General features: G+C 43.3%; 1 protein-coding gene across 3 annotated transcripts; it reads left to right on the top strand.

Moving 5' to 3' along the window:
• The first annotated feature begins 1,984 nt into the window (after positions 1-1,984).
• USP18 (ubiquitin specific peptidase 18) lies at positions 1,985-12,279 on the top strand. Of its 3 annotated transcripts, XM_015864883.3 has the most exons (12): positions 2,009-2,246; positions 4,195-4,252; positions 4,557-4,744; positions 4,988-5,084; positions 5,563-5,708; positions 6,297-6,376; positions 7,184-7,330; positions 8,351-8,446; positions 9,300-9,470; positions 9,644-9,775; positions 10,225-10,274; positions 10,784-12,279. In XM_015864883.3, the coding sequence occupies exons 3-12, from the start codon at positions 4,588-4,590 to the stop codon at positions 10,830-10,832; spliced, it is 1,125 nt and encodes a 374-aa protein (XP_015720369.2). In that variant the 5' UTR covers positions 2,009-2,246; positions 4,195-4,252; positions 4,557-4,587; the 3' UTR covers positions 10,833-12,279. The 3 variants fall into 3 exon arrangements, with proteins under 3 accessions (XP_015720361.2, XP_015720369.2, XP_085376829.1); XM_015864875.3 differs by lacking the exon at positions 4,195-4,252 and having other exon boundaries at positions 1,985-2,246; XM_085520703.1 differs by lacking the exons at positions 4,195-4,252; positions 4,557-4,744 and having other exon boundaries at positions 2,138-2,246.
• The last annotated feature ends 8,329 nt before the right edge of the window (positions 12,280-20,608 follow it).

The raw sequence follows: 20,608 nt of genomic DNA, 5'->3' as shown, positions 1-20,608 counted from the left end.
CTTGGGAGATAAACTATCTGTGTTTTGAAAGCAAATATTCCTTTTGGTTGGGTCCAAAAACTGGCTGAATGGCTGAGCCTTGAGGGTGAGAGGAGTGGCAGACACGCCAGAGGGTTGTGCTGCTCTAAGTAGCATTGTTTGAGCTGGAGGGTTGGACCAAACAACCTCCATTCCAACATTAACCATCCTGTGAGTTTGTGATTCTGTTATCTTCCTCACAGAGAGATTTCTATTTATGTTGACAGTTACAGTATGTGTGATAAGCATTTAATTATCCAGACCACTAAAATACTGAACTGTGCACTTATGGAATACTAGAAATACTTTTTTTTTAAGGAAAATATATTCAGGATATACATGATTATGTATTTAAACTGAAGCAACATGAAAAGTTATTACTCAACCCAATGGGATTTAGACTCTTAGACTCATTGTTTTCTCTTAAACTGGGACCAAAACCAGAAGCAGAGGAAACTTTACACACGGGACACTGCTAAAAAAGAAATGGTGACAAAAATGGCAGGCAAAGTTCTTGCTTTCTTCTTTGAGAAACTGTTGAAAATGATGCAATGAAGTTGTGGAAGACACCAATCCAGAGTGGAGTACATTATAAACCCTAAACCATCCAATGTAAACCTCACTGGTTTACACAGATCTGTCAAATCTAGCTCCTAGTTAATCTCTGGTGTCAGTTTGCACTCTGCTTACTTGGTTTAACTGCTTCAAGGCAGCGTACAGCTATGTAGTTCTTCTTTCTCTCCCTTTTATCAGGCAGACTCCACACAAACTAGCAATGCAAAATGAAAACCACTAACTATGTCACTGACAAAATGATTCACAAGTGCCACAGGAAAGATGCTCAGTCATTTGTGCTCTTCTGCCCACAAGCCTTTACGGGTACCCTTGTCTGTCCATGTGATAGCTCAGGAAGCTTTTCACTGCCACTGCTACCTTGGCTGAAAAGCTCTTGCTGTGAGGGCTAGGCTGTATGAGCAGAGTCTCACATTCCTGGGCTCCGGGGGGCTCCACCTATTTCACATATATAGCATGACACCTACTTGACTGGTGACAGGACGAGGGGAAATGGCCTTAAGATGCAGCAGGGTATGTTTAGGTTGGATATCAGGAAAAACTTCATTACAGAAAGGGTAGTTAAGCACTGGAATAGGCTGCCCAGGGAGATGGTTGAGTCACCATCCCTGGATGTGTTTAAGAGCCGTTTGAATGTGGTGCTCAGGGACATGATTTAGCAGAAGGTTGTTAGAGTTAAGGTACTATGGTTAGGTCGGGGTTGGACTCTATCATCTTTAAGGTCTTTTCCAACCTGAGTGATTCTATGATTCTGTGATTGACACACACCATTTCTCCAGCCAGCAGGGCAGCATCACTCACCTCTCAGCTCTCCTGTCCCCTTGTATGGTGCAAGCTGGGCTGGTAGCTGCTCCCCAACAAGCAGAACATCCAAGCAGAGCACCACACTGCTCCATTCCTCCTGCAGGTGCTCTGGAAGAAGAGGATTGTAGCCTCAAAACGCACTGGAGGAGTGGGTGCCTGAACTCCTGCTGGTCTGGATGCAATCAGACAGGCTGTGGCCGGGCATTATCCAGCATGGGCTGGAGCTGGAGCTACTCTGTGGCTCAGTAATTTTGTTTATCTTTGCACTGCCATTCACCCATACCCTTCTAGGGACCCTGGCTCACTTAAGAACGGAACTGGTTACACTTTGAGGTTGCAACATGCGTTAAGTTTAAGCAAGTAAATAAGTTAAGTGAGTAAATTATTTGGGATTATTTTAAACAAGTAGGTTGCTGTGGGGGTTCGTAAGAGTTTGTCTTTCTGGTTGCTTTTGTAGCTAAAAGGAACAGATGCTGGACCGAACAAAAACCTATTTGTAAGCCCCGCCCGCTCCTGGCGGCGAGCAGGGAGAAACGAGCGGCACCTGATGGGCTGAGCCGGAGCTCAGTTTCACTTTCTGTCTGGGGGCAGAGCTAAACGGGAAATGAAAACTCGGCGGCCTTGCAGGCTCTGCTCGGAGCCCTCTGACGCAGTAGGAAGGAGGGCGGCACTCTTTAAGGCAGCGCCGCAGCGGCTGCCGCTTCCCCAGCGCTGCCCGCGGGACCGAGGTGCCCACCGCGCTGCGGGTGAGCGGGTGATGCGCCTTCCTGGCCCGCTAATGCTGTATAAGGCTCCGGGGGAAAGCTGAAGGTTGGCCGTGACTCTGAGCTCTCGAGGTCCTGCAGGAACCGGTAGGAAACCTTTCCGAGTGCTTGTCGCTACGGAGAGCCGCAGCCGTCGGGTGCCAGTAGAGCTATCCCATGCGCGGTGTGTCGGGGTCTTCTTGGCTGCAAAGTCTTTACTGTGCTAATTGGTGGGGGTGAAGTCGAAGGGGTGCAAATAGTTGGTGTTTGTAGCGGCTGGAATGTTTGGTTTTGTCTGGTTCGGCAGAAATATCCTCTAATGAACAAATATATATGTATGTATATATATATAAAGGGAAAGAAAAAAAGGGAGCTGAACAAACGTTGTTCAACAGGGGAGCGTGAAGTCTCATTTCAGTCTCATTGAGAGAAGTGCAAAGAAGGGCTCAAGTCCATCTCTGAGCCCTTCAGCTCTACTTCAGAGCCACCATCATCTCCTCAAGGCCCCCATAGAATCCTAGAGTGGTTGTCAATGGTTGTTAACTCTTGATCTCCCAGTGCATGACATGATGTTATGATGTGGAATACTAATAGCCCAAAATCATAAAACCATGACAGGTTGGAGGGCACCTGAAAGATCATCAAGCTCCAGCACCCTGCTGTAGGCAGGGTTAGCGGCCACTAGATCAGCTCCTTGGGGTGGCCATTATCTCCTGGAGCCACCGTCTGCCCCCTTAGCAGCCTGTACCCCATGATAAAGGAATTATGATGGTGGGAAGGGTGACTGGTGACCAGGGACAGAGGCCACCCTCTGGTAGAGAGGGCTTGGGTGTCCAAGGGGCAGCAAGACCACAGGGATGTTGGGGCTGAGAGGGCTGTGGTACAGAGGTATAAAGGGGCCATGGGGATTTGTCATGGATGACCTGTATCCTGATGGGACAGATAGGCTGTGCTGCAGAGTGAGTGAAAGCACTGACTCTAAGCTGACTGAGAGGTTGGGCAAGAGGGCTTGCAGATGATGAGTGAAAGGTAGAAGCAGACATGGCTGCTGCCTTCCGTCTGCCTGGAGTTAGCGTGGTCACTTGGCTCATGTAAGCCAAGTGCGGTACTGAGTCATGCTCCTCATCTGGCAGGGAAACAGGGACCCCGTCCCTACAGTAAGAGGAGAGAAATCAGGGTTAAGAGGGGAGTCTGCTCCCCAGGTCCTCTATCCATGCACCAGATTTCTTACACATTTATACAGGAAAAGGAAGATCATGTGCAAATCTTAGGAATACTGTATTTTTTATATCTGAGACAAGGCAGTTCCATGCAATGGTTAAGAAGTTCAGGTCTTGTCCTTGCTCCCAAGCCTGGGTGCCTGTGAGAGAGTTACATTAAACCACAGTCCCAGATCCTTCCATCACTGTAGATCTCTGCTCCTTCCTGCACTTGTGTCCTTCCACCTATTTCTCAAGCCTCCCAAAACTTCCTAGCTCTGAACTTGCTTATTCATCCCACCCTTAAACTTACCAAAAGCTGTGTCTTGCAAGTTCTCCTCATGTCCAGCACACCCACAGCTGCTGTTCCCTATACTCTGCTAATTATTTTCCCTCCTTTCTGTCTCCTCCTACATTCCCGCTGGCTGACGGCATTACTCACACTCTTGCTGATATACAACAAATAAACCCGCTAGTTTCCACTGCACACCAAGATGCACACCTGATTTTAATTTCTTTTTAGTTCAGTGATTGTTTCTAGTTTTACTTACAGTGTCAGTTCCTGAATCATAAGGGTTTGTTAGAGTAATGGTTCATTCAAACTCAAGGCATTGTAATTGTTCTCTTGCTTAAACAGTTCCTTTGTGATCACTTGAAGAAGCGTGAACTGAAAGTGATATTTAGATGCTGAAGTGCCTTCGACAGTTGAAATACAGAGTGCCAGAGTAGGGCTGTGGTTGGTGCGCTTAAAAACGATGTAGGTAACCCAACCAGAACATAAATGCATATCAGCTCAAAAAATTAGAGAAGGTGAGATTTTCTCCTCTTAATACTCAGGTGTTTCTTTTACTGAACAGAGGAGTTCTGCAACATCTGATGGTTGAACGATAATGTTATTCACCGACTGGTGGACAGGTAGGTGTGTGCAGAATTCCCTTGGTTAGGTGGAGCTGTTTTTGTGTAACTGGGGGATCATTTATTTAGTCACAGAGGGAAGTCAGGATGTGTAGTTGCCAACAAGCTCCGTGTCTTTTACCTCGCTGATATACTGGCCAGTTGCCACACCCATAGTATTTTAAACCTACCAATCACTGCTGCGGTAATCAAACCAGTTTTATTGACATTGCATCATTCTCATCGTGAAAATATGAAACAGAAAGACAAATTGTGTGTTTGTGAGTGTTCCCGATCTTTCTGATCTTTCTATGTCCTTCTGCAGTCCTCCTGTGATTGTACGTACAATACTATTGATGGGCCAAAGAGGTGGGCATCAAGAAAGCAAGAAGAAACTAGAGATATCACCAAGTGAAACCATGAAGGCAGAAGAAGATTATAAAGAGGACAGGGGGCCGAAGAGCGAAGACTGGAGGCCACCATCGGTCTTCGGTGTCGCAGACTTAAAAAACAGTAATTGAGTTTTGTTTTTTCTTTGCACACATATTTGCTGTCTCTGATGCCTTCGGTTCCATTCTCTGTCCTTGGGCTTTGTTTCTTCCTTTAGGGCCTCTCTCAGGTCTGAGCAAGATACTGAAGCTGTGCACTGAATTGCTGAATATGTACAAAGATGAGCTCACTATCTGTTAAATGGTTCTCACTTTCTTTTCTTGTCACCTGTCTTTGGACTCACTTCCTCTTTTCCTGTGCCTACAGGAGCTGTTGGACTGTACAACATTGGACAGACCTGCTGTCTGAACTCTCTGCTCCAAGTGTTCTTCATGAACATACACTTCACAAAGATACTGCGAAGGTACTGCCTGCTTCAACTACCTGAGATAGTTCTGTTGTTGCCCTGCTGTCTCTAGTTCTTTTTTATATGGAACATACATTTGAAGGACTGACTTATTAAGAAGTGCTCCATACTTACAGCTCACTCAGAAAAATCTCTACCTTGTTGTGCCCCTTACTTAGCCCAGGGCCTTAGGGTCTACAGAGGCAAGAGTTGTGGTTTTCTGACTTGTTAGTCATCTCTCAAGCAATGTTTGCACATTGAGACATTGCAGGATTGAACTTAAAATTGTAGCTTTGCTTTAGAACTGTCATTTTGCATCGTGGGCTGAGCTAGTGCAGGTGTTTGCTTCCCATCTTTCCTTACTTTGCTGAAAACATACCCATGTGTTTCCTCTTGAATTGCTATCTGTGCCATCTACCTCTGCTCCTTCAGGCTTGATATCTAATATTCCTCCTTTGTGCTGCTTGGTTACCATTCATTTTACTTCTTTTTACAGGATCTCAGTGCCAGTGTATGGTACACAAAAGAGGAACAATGTCCCATACCAAATGCTTTTGCTGCTGGAGAAGATGCAGTGTGGAAAGCAGAAAGCAGTTTCTCCCAGAGAGCTTGCTATCTGTCTTCTAGGACACAGAGTGGAAAGTAAGCAGCCACTTTCTCATGCTCACCTCTGCCTGCAGGCTGGGAATGTTATCAAGCACTAGAAAGCAGTGCAGACATTGGCATCTCATTCAGAGATTCAGAAATGCAAGAAGTAGGTACATGATGATGCAGTGCCCTTTATAGCTACCTCCCTGTCATGAGTGAGGTGCTGCATCTTACTTCTGACTTACTTTGCTGGTGTCTAAAGGATGCGAAGGTGATCAGCCTGCTAGAAGGCTCAGCTGTTGATACTGGACAGGGTGAAAGGGCTATGCAAGGCATCAATCAGGCTTATCCTCTGGTAGGTTATAGGCATATGCTAGGTTCTGTTCTTTGACAGAGATGTTCCTCTTGCAATGGGTAGTTCAATGGGGTAATCAAGCCCTCCCATCTTTTCCCACTGTTTGCTCAAGTCATATGAAGACACTGTAACTTGTCTCCAGACTAAGCTCTGTCCCTGGTAGAAGGTGGCAATGGAAGAGAACACAGGTTCTAATGTGGAAGAACAGATCTTCCTTTGCCATCTGTGGAAAGCAAGCTTAGCACTGTTGGTAATACTGATTAAGTTTGTGTTTTCTGTTTGTCCAGTGTTTGTACAGTGTGATGCTGCCCAACTCTTTTTGACTCTTTGGAACTTGTTAAAGAAGCAGATAAGAAACCCAGAGCTGGTAAGGATGATCAATGAAGTGAACAACAGGCTCCTTGGCCTTTGCCATATGTGCGTTTTTCTGTTTCTCCAAGAAGAATCCCATTCATTGTCAGTTATCCTAAATGCAATTCTTGGAGTTATCTCCCATCTAAGTATTCTCTCTCATATTTAAATGTAGACAATCTTGATCTCATGGACTTCATCAGTTTTAATCACACTTCTATTGCTCCTACATTTAGAGCATGCCAGGTTCTCCTTTCTAACAGGAGACTCTATTAATAAATGATAAGGCTGATCTTTTAGCAACACCAAATTTAGTTAACTTGCATGTCTTTACTTCCCAAATTTCTGTGAGCATTAATTGACATGTCTTTACCCAGTTCCTTCATTCTTTGACGTCAGCCATGTACATTTCATTAATGGTAACTCTTGGTATGTATGTGACAGTTCCTCCAAAGAGAATGGTGTAAAGTAAGAAAAAAAGGGTCTGTTCCTCAAAATCAGTACCATAGTTCTGCTCACATACAGGACAGATTCCTGTTACTATTCCGAGCAGAACAATAAATTGCATTTAAAGCAGACATTTAGCTGTCCTTTTATAGGAGATGTCTTTCACCTCTGTTAGGGAGTGAGGGGAAGGAGCTGTTCTCCTTTATATGATGAGAACTGTCCAGTCCACAGAAGTCAACATCAGATCAGGGGATCAGGGTTCAAGCCTTGAAGTACCAACACTTGATGAAGTATCATGTCCCTTCCCACCCACAGAGGGAAATACCTCAGTTGTGTTCTTCACAAACCTTGTTTTGGCCATTTTTACCTCCTCCAGGTTGGAAAGCTGAGTGATCTGTACACCATCAGCGTGCAGGAGCACCTGGCCTGTCAGATATGCTCTTCTGAAACAACAAGGAACAGCAGCATGTTAACCCTTCCAGTCCCATTACTTGATTCTGAATCTTACATGCTGAAGACTCTGGTAAGTTCAGTGATAGAAAGAAGATTCCCCTGCATTCATCCAGTGCAGTGTTCTTTTACTATTAAAACAGTACTGCTGTTTGATATCCAGATGTAGAAGTGATGGTGGCTGTTGCAAATAGAAAGTGGATGTTTCAGGTGTCAGTGGACAATTGAACCTTATTCTGATTGCTTTGTGCTGTTCCAGGATAATGGAACCTTCTTCAAAATCATTGAGGCTTTGGGATGGTGTAAAATACCTTCACATATCGACAGCTTTTTTGTTCCATGCAGTACTTAACTTTTTCAAATAGTGTAATTACACCCAGAGCCAAGGAAGAGGAGATATATTAGGAATTGTCTCTTCATAGAAAAATTTGCCATAGTACTGCACTATCAAAGACAAGCAACACAATAGGGGTGATCCTATGCTAGGCTGCGTGTCAGAGGTATGATATTGCATTGGAATGCATGATAGGTAAGGGCTGGATCTGGAATCCAGTCTCACTTTTCACCCATTGCAAGGGGAGAAATTGATGAAATCTCAGGGCTGTGATAGGAAAAGGGATATATTATGTAATATGTGCCCTGTTTGAAAGACGCGGAGTTATTTGTTACTCACACTTATTCTATACTATACGTATATGTGCTGAAATGACCAAACCCTTCCTCTGTTTATTTGGCTAAAAAAATGAGTGCATTAATGTCACTTTGACGAGCATGTTTTACATTGAGACTTGGTGCTTAGTCTACAGGTTGCTGAACACATCACATTTTGTAACTGCATCACTTATGGATGAAAGCAAGGCAGGCAAAACCTTTCTAAACACTAAAAAAACCCAGAACAATCCAAACTGAGTAGCAACACTTGATTTCACTCTTCCGTTCATGGTAAAGGACAGAAAACTAATGTTTTCCTTTGGATTAAAATTCGCCTTCTGTAGCTTTGTTGTCTACATGCAGCCTGTGAAGCAAAGTAGAAATAAAAATCTAGCTTGAAGGAAGGAAATAAGATGAAAGAAAAACTGGTCTGTCTTCTTAGGAGGAGTGCCTGCAGTGCTTTTTCCACCCAGAAGAGTTGACTGGTCACAACATGTGTTTCTGTGAACACTGTGGAAAGAAAACACCTTTCCAGCAGGTAAGCAGAAGTATTTCCCTGTATGACTCTTATACACAGAACTCCTTTTAGAACTGGGAAAAACAGAGAAAGAACTCAACCATACCAGTTGAAGAGATCAACAGCTTGAGGCTGTGTTGGTATAGCAGTGTCATGTAGGTAAAAGCCATATGGCAAGATCCCTGCTGTGAACGTAGCTCCGGTGACAAAAGAATGCTTTCATGGCTTTTAATAAGTCACCTAGTGGTAGACAAGAGTATGTTACTGGTGCTGCACATAGCTTTAAGAGCAGGAGAGTGTACGGTGATTTCTTTTCTTTCCTCCTCTCTGTTGGGCTCTATGTGTTTACAGTACTGGTCTCTGCCAGCAGATGAATTAGCTGTTTTACACAGAAGCAAGTGCGTTGAAGAGAGAGGTGTTTAAGGGAAGAGTGCCTCAGCCCAAGGTTTGGAGGGGACTTTCCATGACGTCTTCAGGATTTGTCCATCCTCCTAGGCTGCAGGGCATAATACATGTCTTGGTGGCAGCCATGGCAGCAGCAGTACTACCAACAAAGGCAGCATGCTGCACCATCTGGATTTTATGCTATGGCTGATTTGGTTGCCTAGACAGTCTTAAATACCATAATTTTCAGTCCACAGGTTAGTTATGGGAGTGCCACCAACCTGGGGTTAGGAAAGCAGATGAGAAATGAAGCAGCCAATGAGACACACAAGGCTCAGTGCTGATCAAGCTGAAGTTGAGAAACCAGATCATCACAGCTCTGTGTAGATGGGCTACTATGTTCCATTCACTGTCTGGCAGTAGCCGTTTCCACCCCAGCTCCCCTGGGTTTGCTCCTTGATTCTAAATTTCATTATTTATTCCTTTCCAGAGTGTGAAGCTAGTCCACCTGCCACAGACTCTGACCATACACCTAAAGCGCTTCTGCTTTGGAAGATCAGCCTACATCCACAAAATTAACAACCGTCTGCCATTCCCGCAAGACCTTGATTTCAGTGCAGTCTTGACAGAACAGCAGTACCAAGCATATGACAATGAAAAGGTGAGATAATCCTGATGCCCTGTGTTAAAAAGGCAGATTTTCCTCCGCTTTTAGCTTGAATTTGATAAGAAATGTTTTTTCCCTTATGAAATGCACTTTCTTGCTGTCCTGGTTGCTGCTTGTCTTCAGCAGTGGTAAATGAAAATCACCTTACTGCAAGTTCCTCTTTACAGGCTGCCTGGCAGTATGAGCTTTTTGCTGTTGTCGCTCATTCAGGATCAACTAGCTGTGGACATTACTGTGCCTACATTCGAAGTCTCACTGAGTGCAAATGGTATAGCTTCAACGATTCTATTGTTGAACAGGTAAGGAGACAAATCCACATTTCTTTAGTAGCTTTCCAGACGCTCCTCTAGATCTCACTTAGTCTGACCGACTGCTAATTAAAGAGAACTAGGAGAGAAAAATGAGGCTGCAGAGCTTTGTGCATCCTCTTCTACAGTGTACTCAGAGCTGAGGTCAAGATGGCTTCAGCTCAGGACCTCAGGATCTGCATTGCATTTCCCACAAGCAGCCATTGACTGTATACCCTACATTATGCACTCTAGATCTGTTTAATGCATTTATTTTTTTCCAGAAGAGGCAGAGGAACAGATTTTCCTCAAAAAATTTGAGCAACAAATTGTTTAATTGAAGTATTTGTAGTTCCTGGAAGTAGCACTTGTATCGCTGCCATGAGGACTGTTGTGCTGGTATCACAGTATGTCCATCTCAAGAGATTTTACCACCCTTACCTTTCTGTGTCTTGCTTCAGGTGTCATGGGACGATGTTAGAAGTACCTATGGGCATTCAGACCTCAACTGGTAAGGAAATGTCTCTTTGTTTTTACTTAATGCCACTCTGGGGTCTGCAAAACAATGCAGAAAAGAGAGGGAGAACAAATGATAGGAATTGCCCTTTGCCTGTCATGAGCTGGGGGTGTTGGAGTGCATAGGGAGTATTCCTGTGTTCTGGTTATATGAGACAACTATACTGACTGCTCCTGGAGCCTGCAGTAGTCACAAATGGTGCTGTAGGAGTGGTGTTGTTGTGACTGACCCTTGATCCTGCCTAGCATTAGGTACATCAGTCAGGATTCCTCCATGCTTTGTGTGTTGATGAATCATAAGAAAATGAGCTTGGAGAGAGAGACTTCCTCCTATAAGCTATAGTGCTGCCAGGGAGGTTAGTGTGCTGCCGTAGAAGCACTGGGTTGAGCCGCTTCAGCTGACCTGAACCTTAAAAAGGTGAGCAGGAACAAACCTGGAGTGTTTTTTGCAACCGAGATCAGTGAGATCTTCAAACATTCTCATTTTGCTTTTTTTTTCTGCAGGGGACAAACAGCATATCTCTTGTTTTACATGAAAAAACATCCCCAATAGCCTTATCTGGCTGTATCAGAATGTTTTCAGAAGCTGTGCCTTGCCCACGGAGCTCAGCATCTGCCAGCCAGAGTGGATGTGTGCAAATGCTCCTCAAGGAAGAACTGCACTCCATCAACAACTGCATTCAGTTTGTTGGTTTTTTTTTCCCCACAAAAGAAGTGCGGGACAAACTCAACTGCAAGAAGGACCTTAGAATTATTGCATCTAGAAATCTTTTCTTTCCTGACACGTGATTTTTTATTTATTGTATCCTTCATATTTGTGTGCTTTTTCTTATTCATTTTCACTTAGGTTAATAATAAGGTTAGTTCTTTTCTCTGTGACTTACCATGCTGGCACCTAGATTTCAGTACAGAAGAACTTCCTGGTCTGAAACCTGCATGGTGTTCCAAGAGAGCACGTGGTACAGCGGGAGAGCCATGGCAGCTGTAAGACCAAAAGAGCTTTTCAGGCCATGTCTGATGATGGCAAGCTGGGCAAGGGACCCTGAAAGTCCTGAGAAGCAGCTCTGACAGGGATCAGGGTCCTTATCACACATGCAGCAGTGATCACAGTCATAGGATGGTTTGGGTTGGAAGGAACCTTTAAGATCACCTAGTTCCAACCCACTGCTATAGGCGGGGACAGCTCCCTCTAGACCAGGTTGCTCAAGGCCCCATCCAGCCTGGGCTTGAATGATTCCAGGAAATCATAGAATAATACAATCATACACTCACCAAAGTTGGAAAAGACCTAAAAGATCATCCAGTCCAACCATCCACCTATTACCAATAGCTCCCATTAAACCATGTCCCTCAACACAACATCCAATTGAAGAAGAGATGCTTACTCTTAAAATACGTCAAGGAAATGAATCACTGAGGAATTGAGATGCGACTGGGAGTTGGTGTCAGCATAAAGAGATGTTTTAAAACCAGGAGCTATTGTAATAGTTCTGATGTAGGAGATGAGTTTGTATGCATTTACATAGATGATTATTGCTTTGGCATACCTATCAGGCATATCTGTGTATTGAGTGGAAGTTATTCACCACAGCAGTCAAAGATTATGGTAACACACTCTGTACAATCCGGGAAGAGATGGGAAAAAAAAGTCCTGATATACTTGAACCTTTGGGAAATACCTTTTTCTTCAAGGGATTGCCAGCAGGAATTGTATTGCTCTCTACTTTCCTTCTCTGCTCATGAAGTTGAAAATGTTCCTCAAGCAGTAAATGTTTTGTATACTACAAGTCTGTAAAGAAAGCGAGTCATTTTCAAATCTCCTGTTGAATCCTGCCATGCTGTGCTATCAGTTCAGCCTATGTTCCCATGGTGAGACTGCAGCTGGAGGGTTCCTATCTGCTTTTGTCCTTTATCTGGGAATTGCTGAGATATATATTAAGAATCTTTTCAGTCTGTATGTCAATAAAAAGAAATCTCTGGTTTTTGTTTGTTGAATTAAATAGTATGTATAAATTCCCTAGCAAGTAACCTTTCTGAATTGTTCTTGGCCTGGAGTTACCCGAAGACATAAACTGCTTGGTAAGGGCTGCTCAGTTCCCACAGGTGATGAGCCTCTCCCACCTCCAGCTTTCTGAGCTTTCAGACAAGAATGGCGTCTGACAAGAAGAGGGATTTATCATCTTGCTATAAACCTGCAGTCACCCTGAGCTCTCCACTCTCCTCTCTGGTACTTGTCCCTGAGCAGAAGAGGTAAAATGAGTGCCCTACTCACTTCAGGACTGCCCAAGTTTATGACCTGGATTAAGAAGCACGGAGACCAGTTCTGGCTTTCTTTATTATTGCAGGTCCCCAAAAACTGCATGTCCCTGAGGCCTGCACAGTTGAAGTGTAAAGTGCTTCAATCACCATACTAAATGTATCTGAAGTTCTGAATCAGCACCCTCTGAAGTTAGAGGATTCCTGGCTCCTAACCTTCCTTATGTAGCTTGGGCAAGGACCTAGCATGGGGGCCTGAGTTCAAAGGCAGCCCTCAAAACAAAGAGTGAAGGTTCCAAATAAGGGTTTTCTCAGCTCTCTCACAGAATATGGGTGTCAGATCCAAAATTACAGCTTCCCTATATCAGCTCTGGTCTTGAACATTGTGCTTGTGGGGTGAGGAGAGGGTGAAGCAACTTCTGTGGTCAACCTCAAGGCAGGCAAAAGGAGGTTGCAGGGCCTGTCAGTGCCCCCATGGCCCTGACCTGCAGGCTTTATTGCTCAGTGTGAGGCAATTACAGGTTTGATGATAAGCATCATGTAGTTCTTTCAGGTGTGGAGCACACATAGCATGCAGGGGTTCAGATATTCCCCAGTTTCAATGTCCCCAGTTTCCATATGCACATAAAAACCAGAACATTTTAAAACAGACATGTATATTTTTACATAACGTATGGCCATGTGTATTCTCTGAAAGTTCAGTATGTTGTCAACCTACGGATTATACATGAAAGTAAAAAAGAAATATATTTTTAATGCTTTTCTTCAAGAATAACTGTAATTTACAAGAGTTACTTATCAGATAGCTACCACTGGTGTTCCCCTCACAGTGTGCCCCAAGCTGTGGCCACCTGAGGGGAGGAAGGCCCTGCTGGAGCTTGTCCTGACAACGTGGCCTGTTCTTTCAGCTGTACATAGAGGGCAGTGCTTTCCTTGCAAGTGCAAACAGACCTCAGATAGCCCTTTGGAGATATTTTGGGAAGCAATTAGTTTTCAGCCCAGACTCTTTGCTGTTTCCCACATGGCTGGCTTATATTTGACCAGGCTGAAGCTTGCATTCATCAGGCTCAGTGGTGTTTGCACTTGCCTGTGAAAACAGGCACAGGAGTCATAAATGCTTTAGAGGACTTAAAAAGTAACATGGATTGCTGATGTAAATGTGGTGAAGAAACTGGAAGAGAAGTGTTTCTGAGGTAAATCTCCTGAAATTAAAGGAAAAAACCCACAGCATAACTTACAAGCATAGCTGCTGTGAAAAACTGAACAAGGGCTTAAAGGCAAATCATGGAGCCATAGAATTATTTAGGTTGGAATGGACCATCAAGATCACCAAGTTCAACCATCAACCTGACCCGACAAGTCCTACCACTAAACCACATCCTTTACGTCACATCCACATGTCTCTTAAATACATCCTGGGATGTATTTACCACGCTTTCCCTTGGCAGCCTGCTTGACTAGTCTGTCTGTGAAGTAAACCTTCCTAATATGTAATCTAAGCCTCTTCTTGAGTACCTTGAGTCCATTTTAACCTATGTGGAAAGTGACTTTCAGCTGTCATTTGTTTGATCAGGATAATAAAATAGAAGGTAGAAAGGTGGGCCATTCAACAGAAACATCTCCGTGTCTCATCCACTTAACATCTCCATTTCTTATGATTGTGGGGTGGGACTGCAAATGGAAGGAAACAGTACTAACCCTGCCAGAGCTTTTGCACAGATATGAAAGATGGAAGCTGGACTTGTGTCTCCATAGTAGACACAGATTTTCACTCAGACTTAAGAGTGCTCTGGGGTAACTGTTGTTTCCCTAAACAGACTAATTACTGAAAGCTCTGCCTCCCGTGGCTTGCACAGTTTGATTCAGTATGGCCCTTGGCCACCTGACTGATGCTGCTGGACTTTCAATGGAAGTACGGAATCTCTTTGTGTGTATATAGCCCAGTGGATACTGAACATACCCATGCTCAATCTCATGGACTCCCAGTTTTTTGTTGTTGTTTTTGTGTGTTTAATGAAAAAATGGTGCATTTATGCTTTCACACTGAGAATATCCTCCATGTGGGGGCAGCAAGACGCAAAAAGGGCCTGAAGGAAGTGACCTGCACTGCTTCACTGGGCATCTGAGGCTCTGCCTGTTGAAATGTGGTGTTACCCTGGGGCTGTTCTTTGCTGCAACAGGCAAAGAAGTGCCAGAGAAGGGAAAGTTCATTGATGACTGGATAAACAAAAAGTGCATAACACTCATATCTTTGAAATGACTTCTCATGAAATGTTGGGCAGTGCTCTGAAATCAGGTAGCACACCAGATCCTATTGTCAGGACACAGAAGCCTCAAGACTGGAGTCTTTATGTAACAATGACAGGTTTGGGATTTTCCAGCATAGACTGCTGTTCTTCCTGCGCCTTGTAAAACCACTGTGCAATTTATGCAGAAGTTTTTCAGCTATAAATGATAAACTATTCAATGTAAGAGAGTATGTGAACAGATAAGGCCGTGAAGTAGCACTACCACAACATCAAGGATCCAGACTGTCACTGCTGATCATCTGTCTTGAAGATAAAATGGGTTTGGTTTTGAAGAATCACTCAGAGGTGACAAAATGGATCTTGAAATGACAGAGCTCTACTTACTATTTATTTCTTAACTCTTTCAAGTCAGGGAAACCCTTGCTTAAAGGAACTGTGGTTCTTGACAAATCACACTGTGGCAATGTCGAAGTACTTCCAAAAGTATATCATTAACAGGTGAATGGGGAATAACCCTTTGTCTATTTGATTTTTTAAAAGATATCAGCAAAATTGCATCAGAATATTTTAAGAGTTTCAAACCATCAAATATTTTGACCTCTGACAAGATTTTATCATCATTACATCCTGCAAATGTTAATGTTAATCCAGAGAAATGCAGGAAGGTTATAAATGAATGGGAAATAGGAATGGAAAATTCCTTTTTAGTTAATATCTCCCTTTATCACACTGTGTATTGCAGCAAATTGTAGTAGATACGCCATCTTTCCATCTTAGAGTTCTACGTCAAAGTGAAATATTCTCTGTAAGCATGAAGTTCTTTGAACAGATGAAGGATCCCTAAGGAAAACTTAAATCTATCTTTAATGGTGGCGTTGATTCACTTTAGATTCTCCCTGAAACCCTACAGAGACAGAGATTTTGACCACGTTGTTTGGCCTCGTGCATCAGGCAACACCAGTGTCACCATTTGTGTTCAGGAAAGTGAGATGTAGGCTGCTTTCCTCTCATGAGGAAAATCTACAGGCTGCAATTAAGGCAGTGAAGGGGAAATAATTAATGTGGGTGCATGGTGAGGATGAAGCAGGACTGGGAATGTTTTATGATTCCTCCTGTGGGTAAAACACTGACAAGAATCTTTGTGACTTCTAGTGATGTGCTTGGGAGAGTACAGGTGAGACTAGAAATAGTTATTTGAGGGTGTGTGAACTCCTCAAATACCTTTTTCTTTCCTTTTTCCCTCTTTTTTTTCTTTTCAGAAAAGCAGAGATTATGGTGTGCGTAAAAAGCTGCAGCCACAGTCAATGCGATACATCAGCGAAATGCCAGGCTGTTGATTGAGTAGTTCTTTACCCACAAATGTCAGAACACTGAATTTAGATAAGAGAGGAGATTTAAGAACATATTGAATTACAAATGTAAAACTGGATGAAAGGTTTCAAAGGAAAGAAAATGAGCTAATTAGGGAGAAGGAGAAAAAGTGGATTGTTCCTTGAACTTGAGACTGGAAAGTAAAGATGAATTGTAAATTGCTATGTCTGTAACACACCATTCAGTCAGCATAAAGGTATCTTAAACTATTTTGTTGTATCTCTTGGTCAGCTGCTGCTATTCATCACAGAAGTAAAAATTTAATCCATTTAACCCTTTCAGTCTTGATTGGTTTGATGACAGCAGATAATGAGAAACTTACACCGTAGCTAAATAGGCTGTAAGTGAAAATTATGCCTTGCATGGGGTCTCTTAGGGCAATGATGCTGATGAGCTCTCTGAAGGAACTGGTTAGTACAGTAATAGGAACCTATACCATCACTGCTGTTCTTCACCACTCCACTGAAAGGAATGCAGATCACTCCCTGCTGTGGTTCCTCCCAGACAGCTCTCTCCAGCACAGAACCACAGAACGTGGCTCCAAAGACCAACACTTGGACAGCTTTAAACTTGGTCACATGTAGGCTCGTGGGAAAGCAAAACAGAAGAACAAACCTGCTGTGGTTTCTATGTGAGACTGCTTTGAATTCCTTTGACTGGAAACACTTGAAGAATTGAAATCATTAAAAAAGTAAGGTGATGGATGGAGATGAAGTTAAGCTAAATGTAGGCAGTGGTTGTTGTTTTGGATCATGTTTTCTTTTGAAGTGTCATTTTCCAGGGCTGATACCCAGCTGTCAAGCAACACTTCGGCATCTCTAAGCCAAGAACGGAAGTTTTACTTTTCTCTTCAATACCAAGTTGCGCATTTTACCCAGGAGGTGGCAGTGTCTGTAGCAGTTTGTAGTCCTCTTGTGTCCCTTGTTCTGTGTTAACAAGAGTCAGTTTGTTGGTGTGTGAGGCCAGAAGACTTTCCAGAAGTTATTCTGGTTCTTTTGCTGCCAGTGTCTCACACTAGAAACTGCTTTTTATTTTGGGGAAAATTAGAACTTATTTCATGATCCCTTCGTGCCTGAATGGGAGCATTCAATCCTCACAGAAGAACAGATCAGCTCAAGCAAGTCATCCATGACTCGCAGCCAGTGCCAAACTGTTCTTTTTATTCCAGAATAGTATTAAAAACAAGAACCAAATTGGAGCACCTCAATATTTTGTGTTCTAAAGTCTCCAGATTTGAAGGGCAGTCAACTTGTTTTTCTGTTATATTCTGTTTTTCTCTTGTTTCAGTCTCTCTAAGGAAAAGCAAGAGATGCGGTAAAGTTTGCAGTCAGTGCTGGCTACCACCACTCCGCTACTGTGACTGCACCTATGTGTGCCAGAATGAGAGTGAGACCAGGGCTGTGCTATAAATATAAATTGAAGAGGGGGTTGTGAGGCAAGAAGACCTCTTTATTTGGGTAACGACCACTGGCCCACAGATGGAGCTGGGCTGGGAGCTGCTCCTCTCTCAGGTGTAAGCATGATGTGGATGGAGAGAAGAAAGAGGTCAACCCTTGAAAACCTGGCTTGATGTGAGAGGGATTTTTTTTTGTAGTCCATATCCATTGTCAGCTACGGAGACAGGAACTGAGGCTGTGCTCTCAGCTGCCTCTGAGATAGGAAGCACAGCTATTGTATTCGTGCTCACTCCTGCTGCGCTGCTGGGCTTAGCCTGTTAACTCCCAGGTGTTGTTTTGTTTTGTTTTTTCCCCCAACAACAATGGTAGGAAAAATAAAGTAACTTCTATCTACTGGAAACTGGGGGTTGATATCCACCAGTTTTGCTTTTTTTTTTTTTTTTTTTTTTTAAATTCATTTTGTTTAATCCTCATTGAAATTTCTTGATATTTTTTGCCTCATTCCCATTTTACTCAGCTGGCCTCTATTGCTGCAAATAAAATAAGGCGCATATAACTGCAGCTTCCTCAGGATGGGTCACTTCTGTTCATGCCAAGTGCCCCCTGCTTGGGATGATCTGCAGCTGTGAGGCTGGGAGAGAGTCCCCTTCAGCTGTGGTGTACCTTCCATGAGAAGCCCCTGGTGAAGGAGACCTGCCGCAATACACTTGCTGCCCTCCAGCTGGATTATTTGGATCTCTGCCTGATATGTTGGCACATGGGAATCAAGGCATGTGAGGCTTCAACTCTCCTGAGCCCTCTGTCAGGACACTTCTTTTTTGGGGGATCTGATGAAGAGCATTGTTAAACCTCATTAAGACATAATGACATCATGACATGATACAGAGCAACGAGGAAGAAAGGTAAGGTTATGACTGTTTAAGACAAGTTTCATAATACAAAATCACCTTACTTTCACCTACAAAGCATTTCCTTGGCATGGATCAAACCACCATCCAGATGACATTCCTCTTAAAGCCTGGGATTTGGCTGTCCTTTGCTTACCCAGGATCAAACAGTTGTAAATTCCCTTTTTTTCCTCTTCTTTCTCTACCCCCAGGTTAAATAAATCCTCACTTCCCATTGTGTCACATCCCCAGACCTCCCACAACCCAACTGGAGCACATAAAAGTGTCTGCCCTTCCTCTGCCCGCAGGACAGATTCTCCAGAGGCAGATTTTGAAGATTACTGTATTCATGCAGATTAATGTTCTTGGCCACCTCTCTCCACAACACAAACACAAGCCAGGATATCCACTTGCTTGTTGGATTTCTATGTGATTTCTTTAACTACTTATAATTCAGCTTACCTTAACCCCTACTTTTATTTTGCTGTGATAGGTAGGTGAGGAGCCATTTCCTGCAGATGATAAGGGTGCCAAACTAATTAGAGCTGTCAAGTGGCTTTATTATTAGTGTGAAATAGGAAGTGGGAGGAATGTAGCACTGCTCGTGCTATAACAACACTGCTAAATGGTGCAGCTCCTGTGGGAAATTAATCAGTAGCAATGTTCTGGTCTTCTGTTCTGGCTGTCAGGTTGGCCGAGACAGCTACTCTGTACCAACTACGGGCTTTTTATTATGGGAAAACTATTTTGTCAGCTGAGGAATTACTCTGATTCTGTGTTATTTCTAGGCTATGGCAGAGCTGGTGAGTGTGGGGATGGTAAAGGTCATCAGAATCTCCAACTGTAAACAGATGGATGGGCTCTTGAGCAAACCAGATGCAGAATACAAACCTGCCAATAATCAGGCCAATTATGCTTCAGCTCATCAGGACTGGTATCACACCTGTCTATGACAATTAGTGTCATGCATTTAATGGAGCGTCTCTGGCCATGGAATAGCTTTTATGTCAAGGCTGTGGTTTTCAATATCCCTGTGAAAATACACCTGTCTCTGGCTGAATTATCAAGAAATGGAAAATACAGATTGCTTTTCTCCAATACTGTGCCCCAGGGCTGGAAGGAAAGAGGCAGCATGACTAGATAGAAACAGAGCCAGGCTACACTATGGGGCCAAGGCAAATGACTGAGGACAATAAGACAGCTGGATGCAAACAGCTGGACCTTGGAGTTCATTGATATGGGGACAGGCTGGACAGGGCTCTGAGCAGCCTGATCTACCTGTGGGTGTCCCTGTTCATTGTAGAGTTGGACCAAATGGTTTTTAAGGGTCTCTTCCAACTCTAAGTATTCTATGTATTTTATTATTGTTTAGTAATGACAGTTAAATAAGCTGAATAACCCAGAATCCATGGGACACACAAAAAGCGGTCTTTGTAATAAATACAAATCATCACAGATTTTAGATATTCTCCTGGTGTCTGTATTTTTTAGACAACAGGTTAAAACACTTTTAACTGTTAATATAAGACAAGCCCTCCAACATCAGAAGAACTTTGAAGTAGAACAATATGCTGTTTCAGATTCTCACCAGGACTGACTAGGAACACCTCAGAGGACACTACTGAACTGTATTCCTGGAGCAGCTTAATGAAGTTTCCTATTTATGAACTGCTAAACACTAACAAACTGGTAGGAGATTTGTATGTTTGGATTATCATATCTACAGAAGTGTATAAATACTGCCTTTATCAGTAGAATAACTGCAGTAAAGGCTGCGAACTTCTTCCAGCAAATCCAAAGCCTGATAAAGGAAACAGAAGAATTATTTTATTTGGCAGAAAAGTTGGGCAGATTTCTAGAAGCCAAGAGTACATTTTCACTCTCCTACACCACTCTCTGGCTAGTAATACCTTTCTGTTCTAATCCAAAGGTTGCTACTAATGTGTTCCACAGGGAAGAAAAAAAAAGAGTTGCTTCAGCCTATGCACCTGCTCAAAATTTAATGAAGTGTTTGTTAATCAACACTTCTTGCTCTTGACTTGTAACACACAAAACTCCTATAGCCCCTTTGGTTCTTCCAGTCTAGGAGAAGAACAGTGAGGACCAGCCGCACTGCCAACAGAACTAAAGGATGATTATGCAATTAAGGTTCAGTGTTAGGACACAGAT

Source organism: Coturnix japonica, chromosome 1 (assembly GCF_054131305.1).
Source record: "Coturnix japonica strain WE chromosome 1, WE-NBRP24, whole genome shotgun sequence".
NCBI classification, from domain to species: Eukaryota; Metazoa; Chordata; class Aves; order Galliformes; family Phasianidae; genus Coturnix; species Coturnix japonica.
The sequence above is the reverse complement of the archived record's forward strand: the minus strand, read 5'-3'. Positions and strand labels throughout refer to the sequence as shown.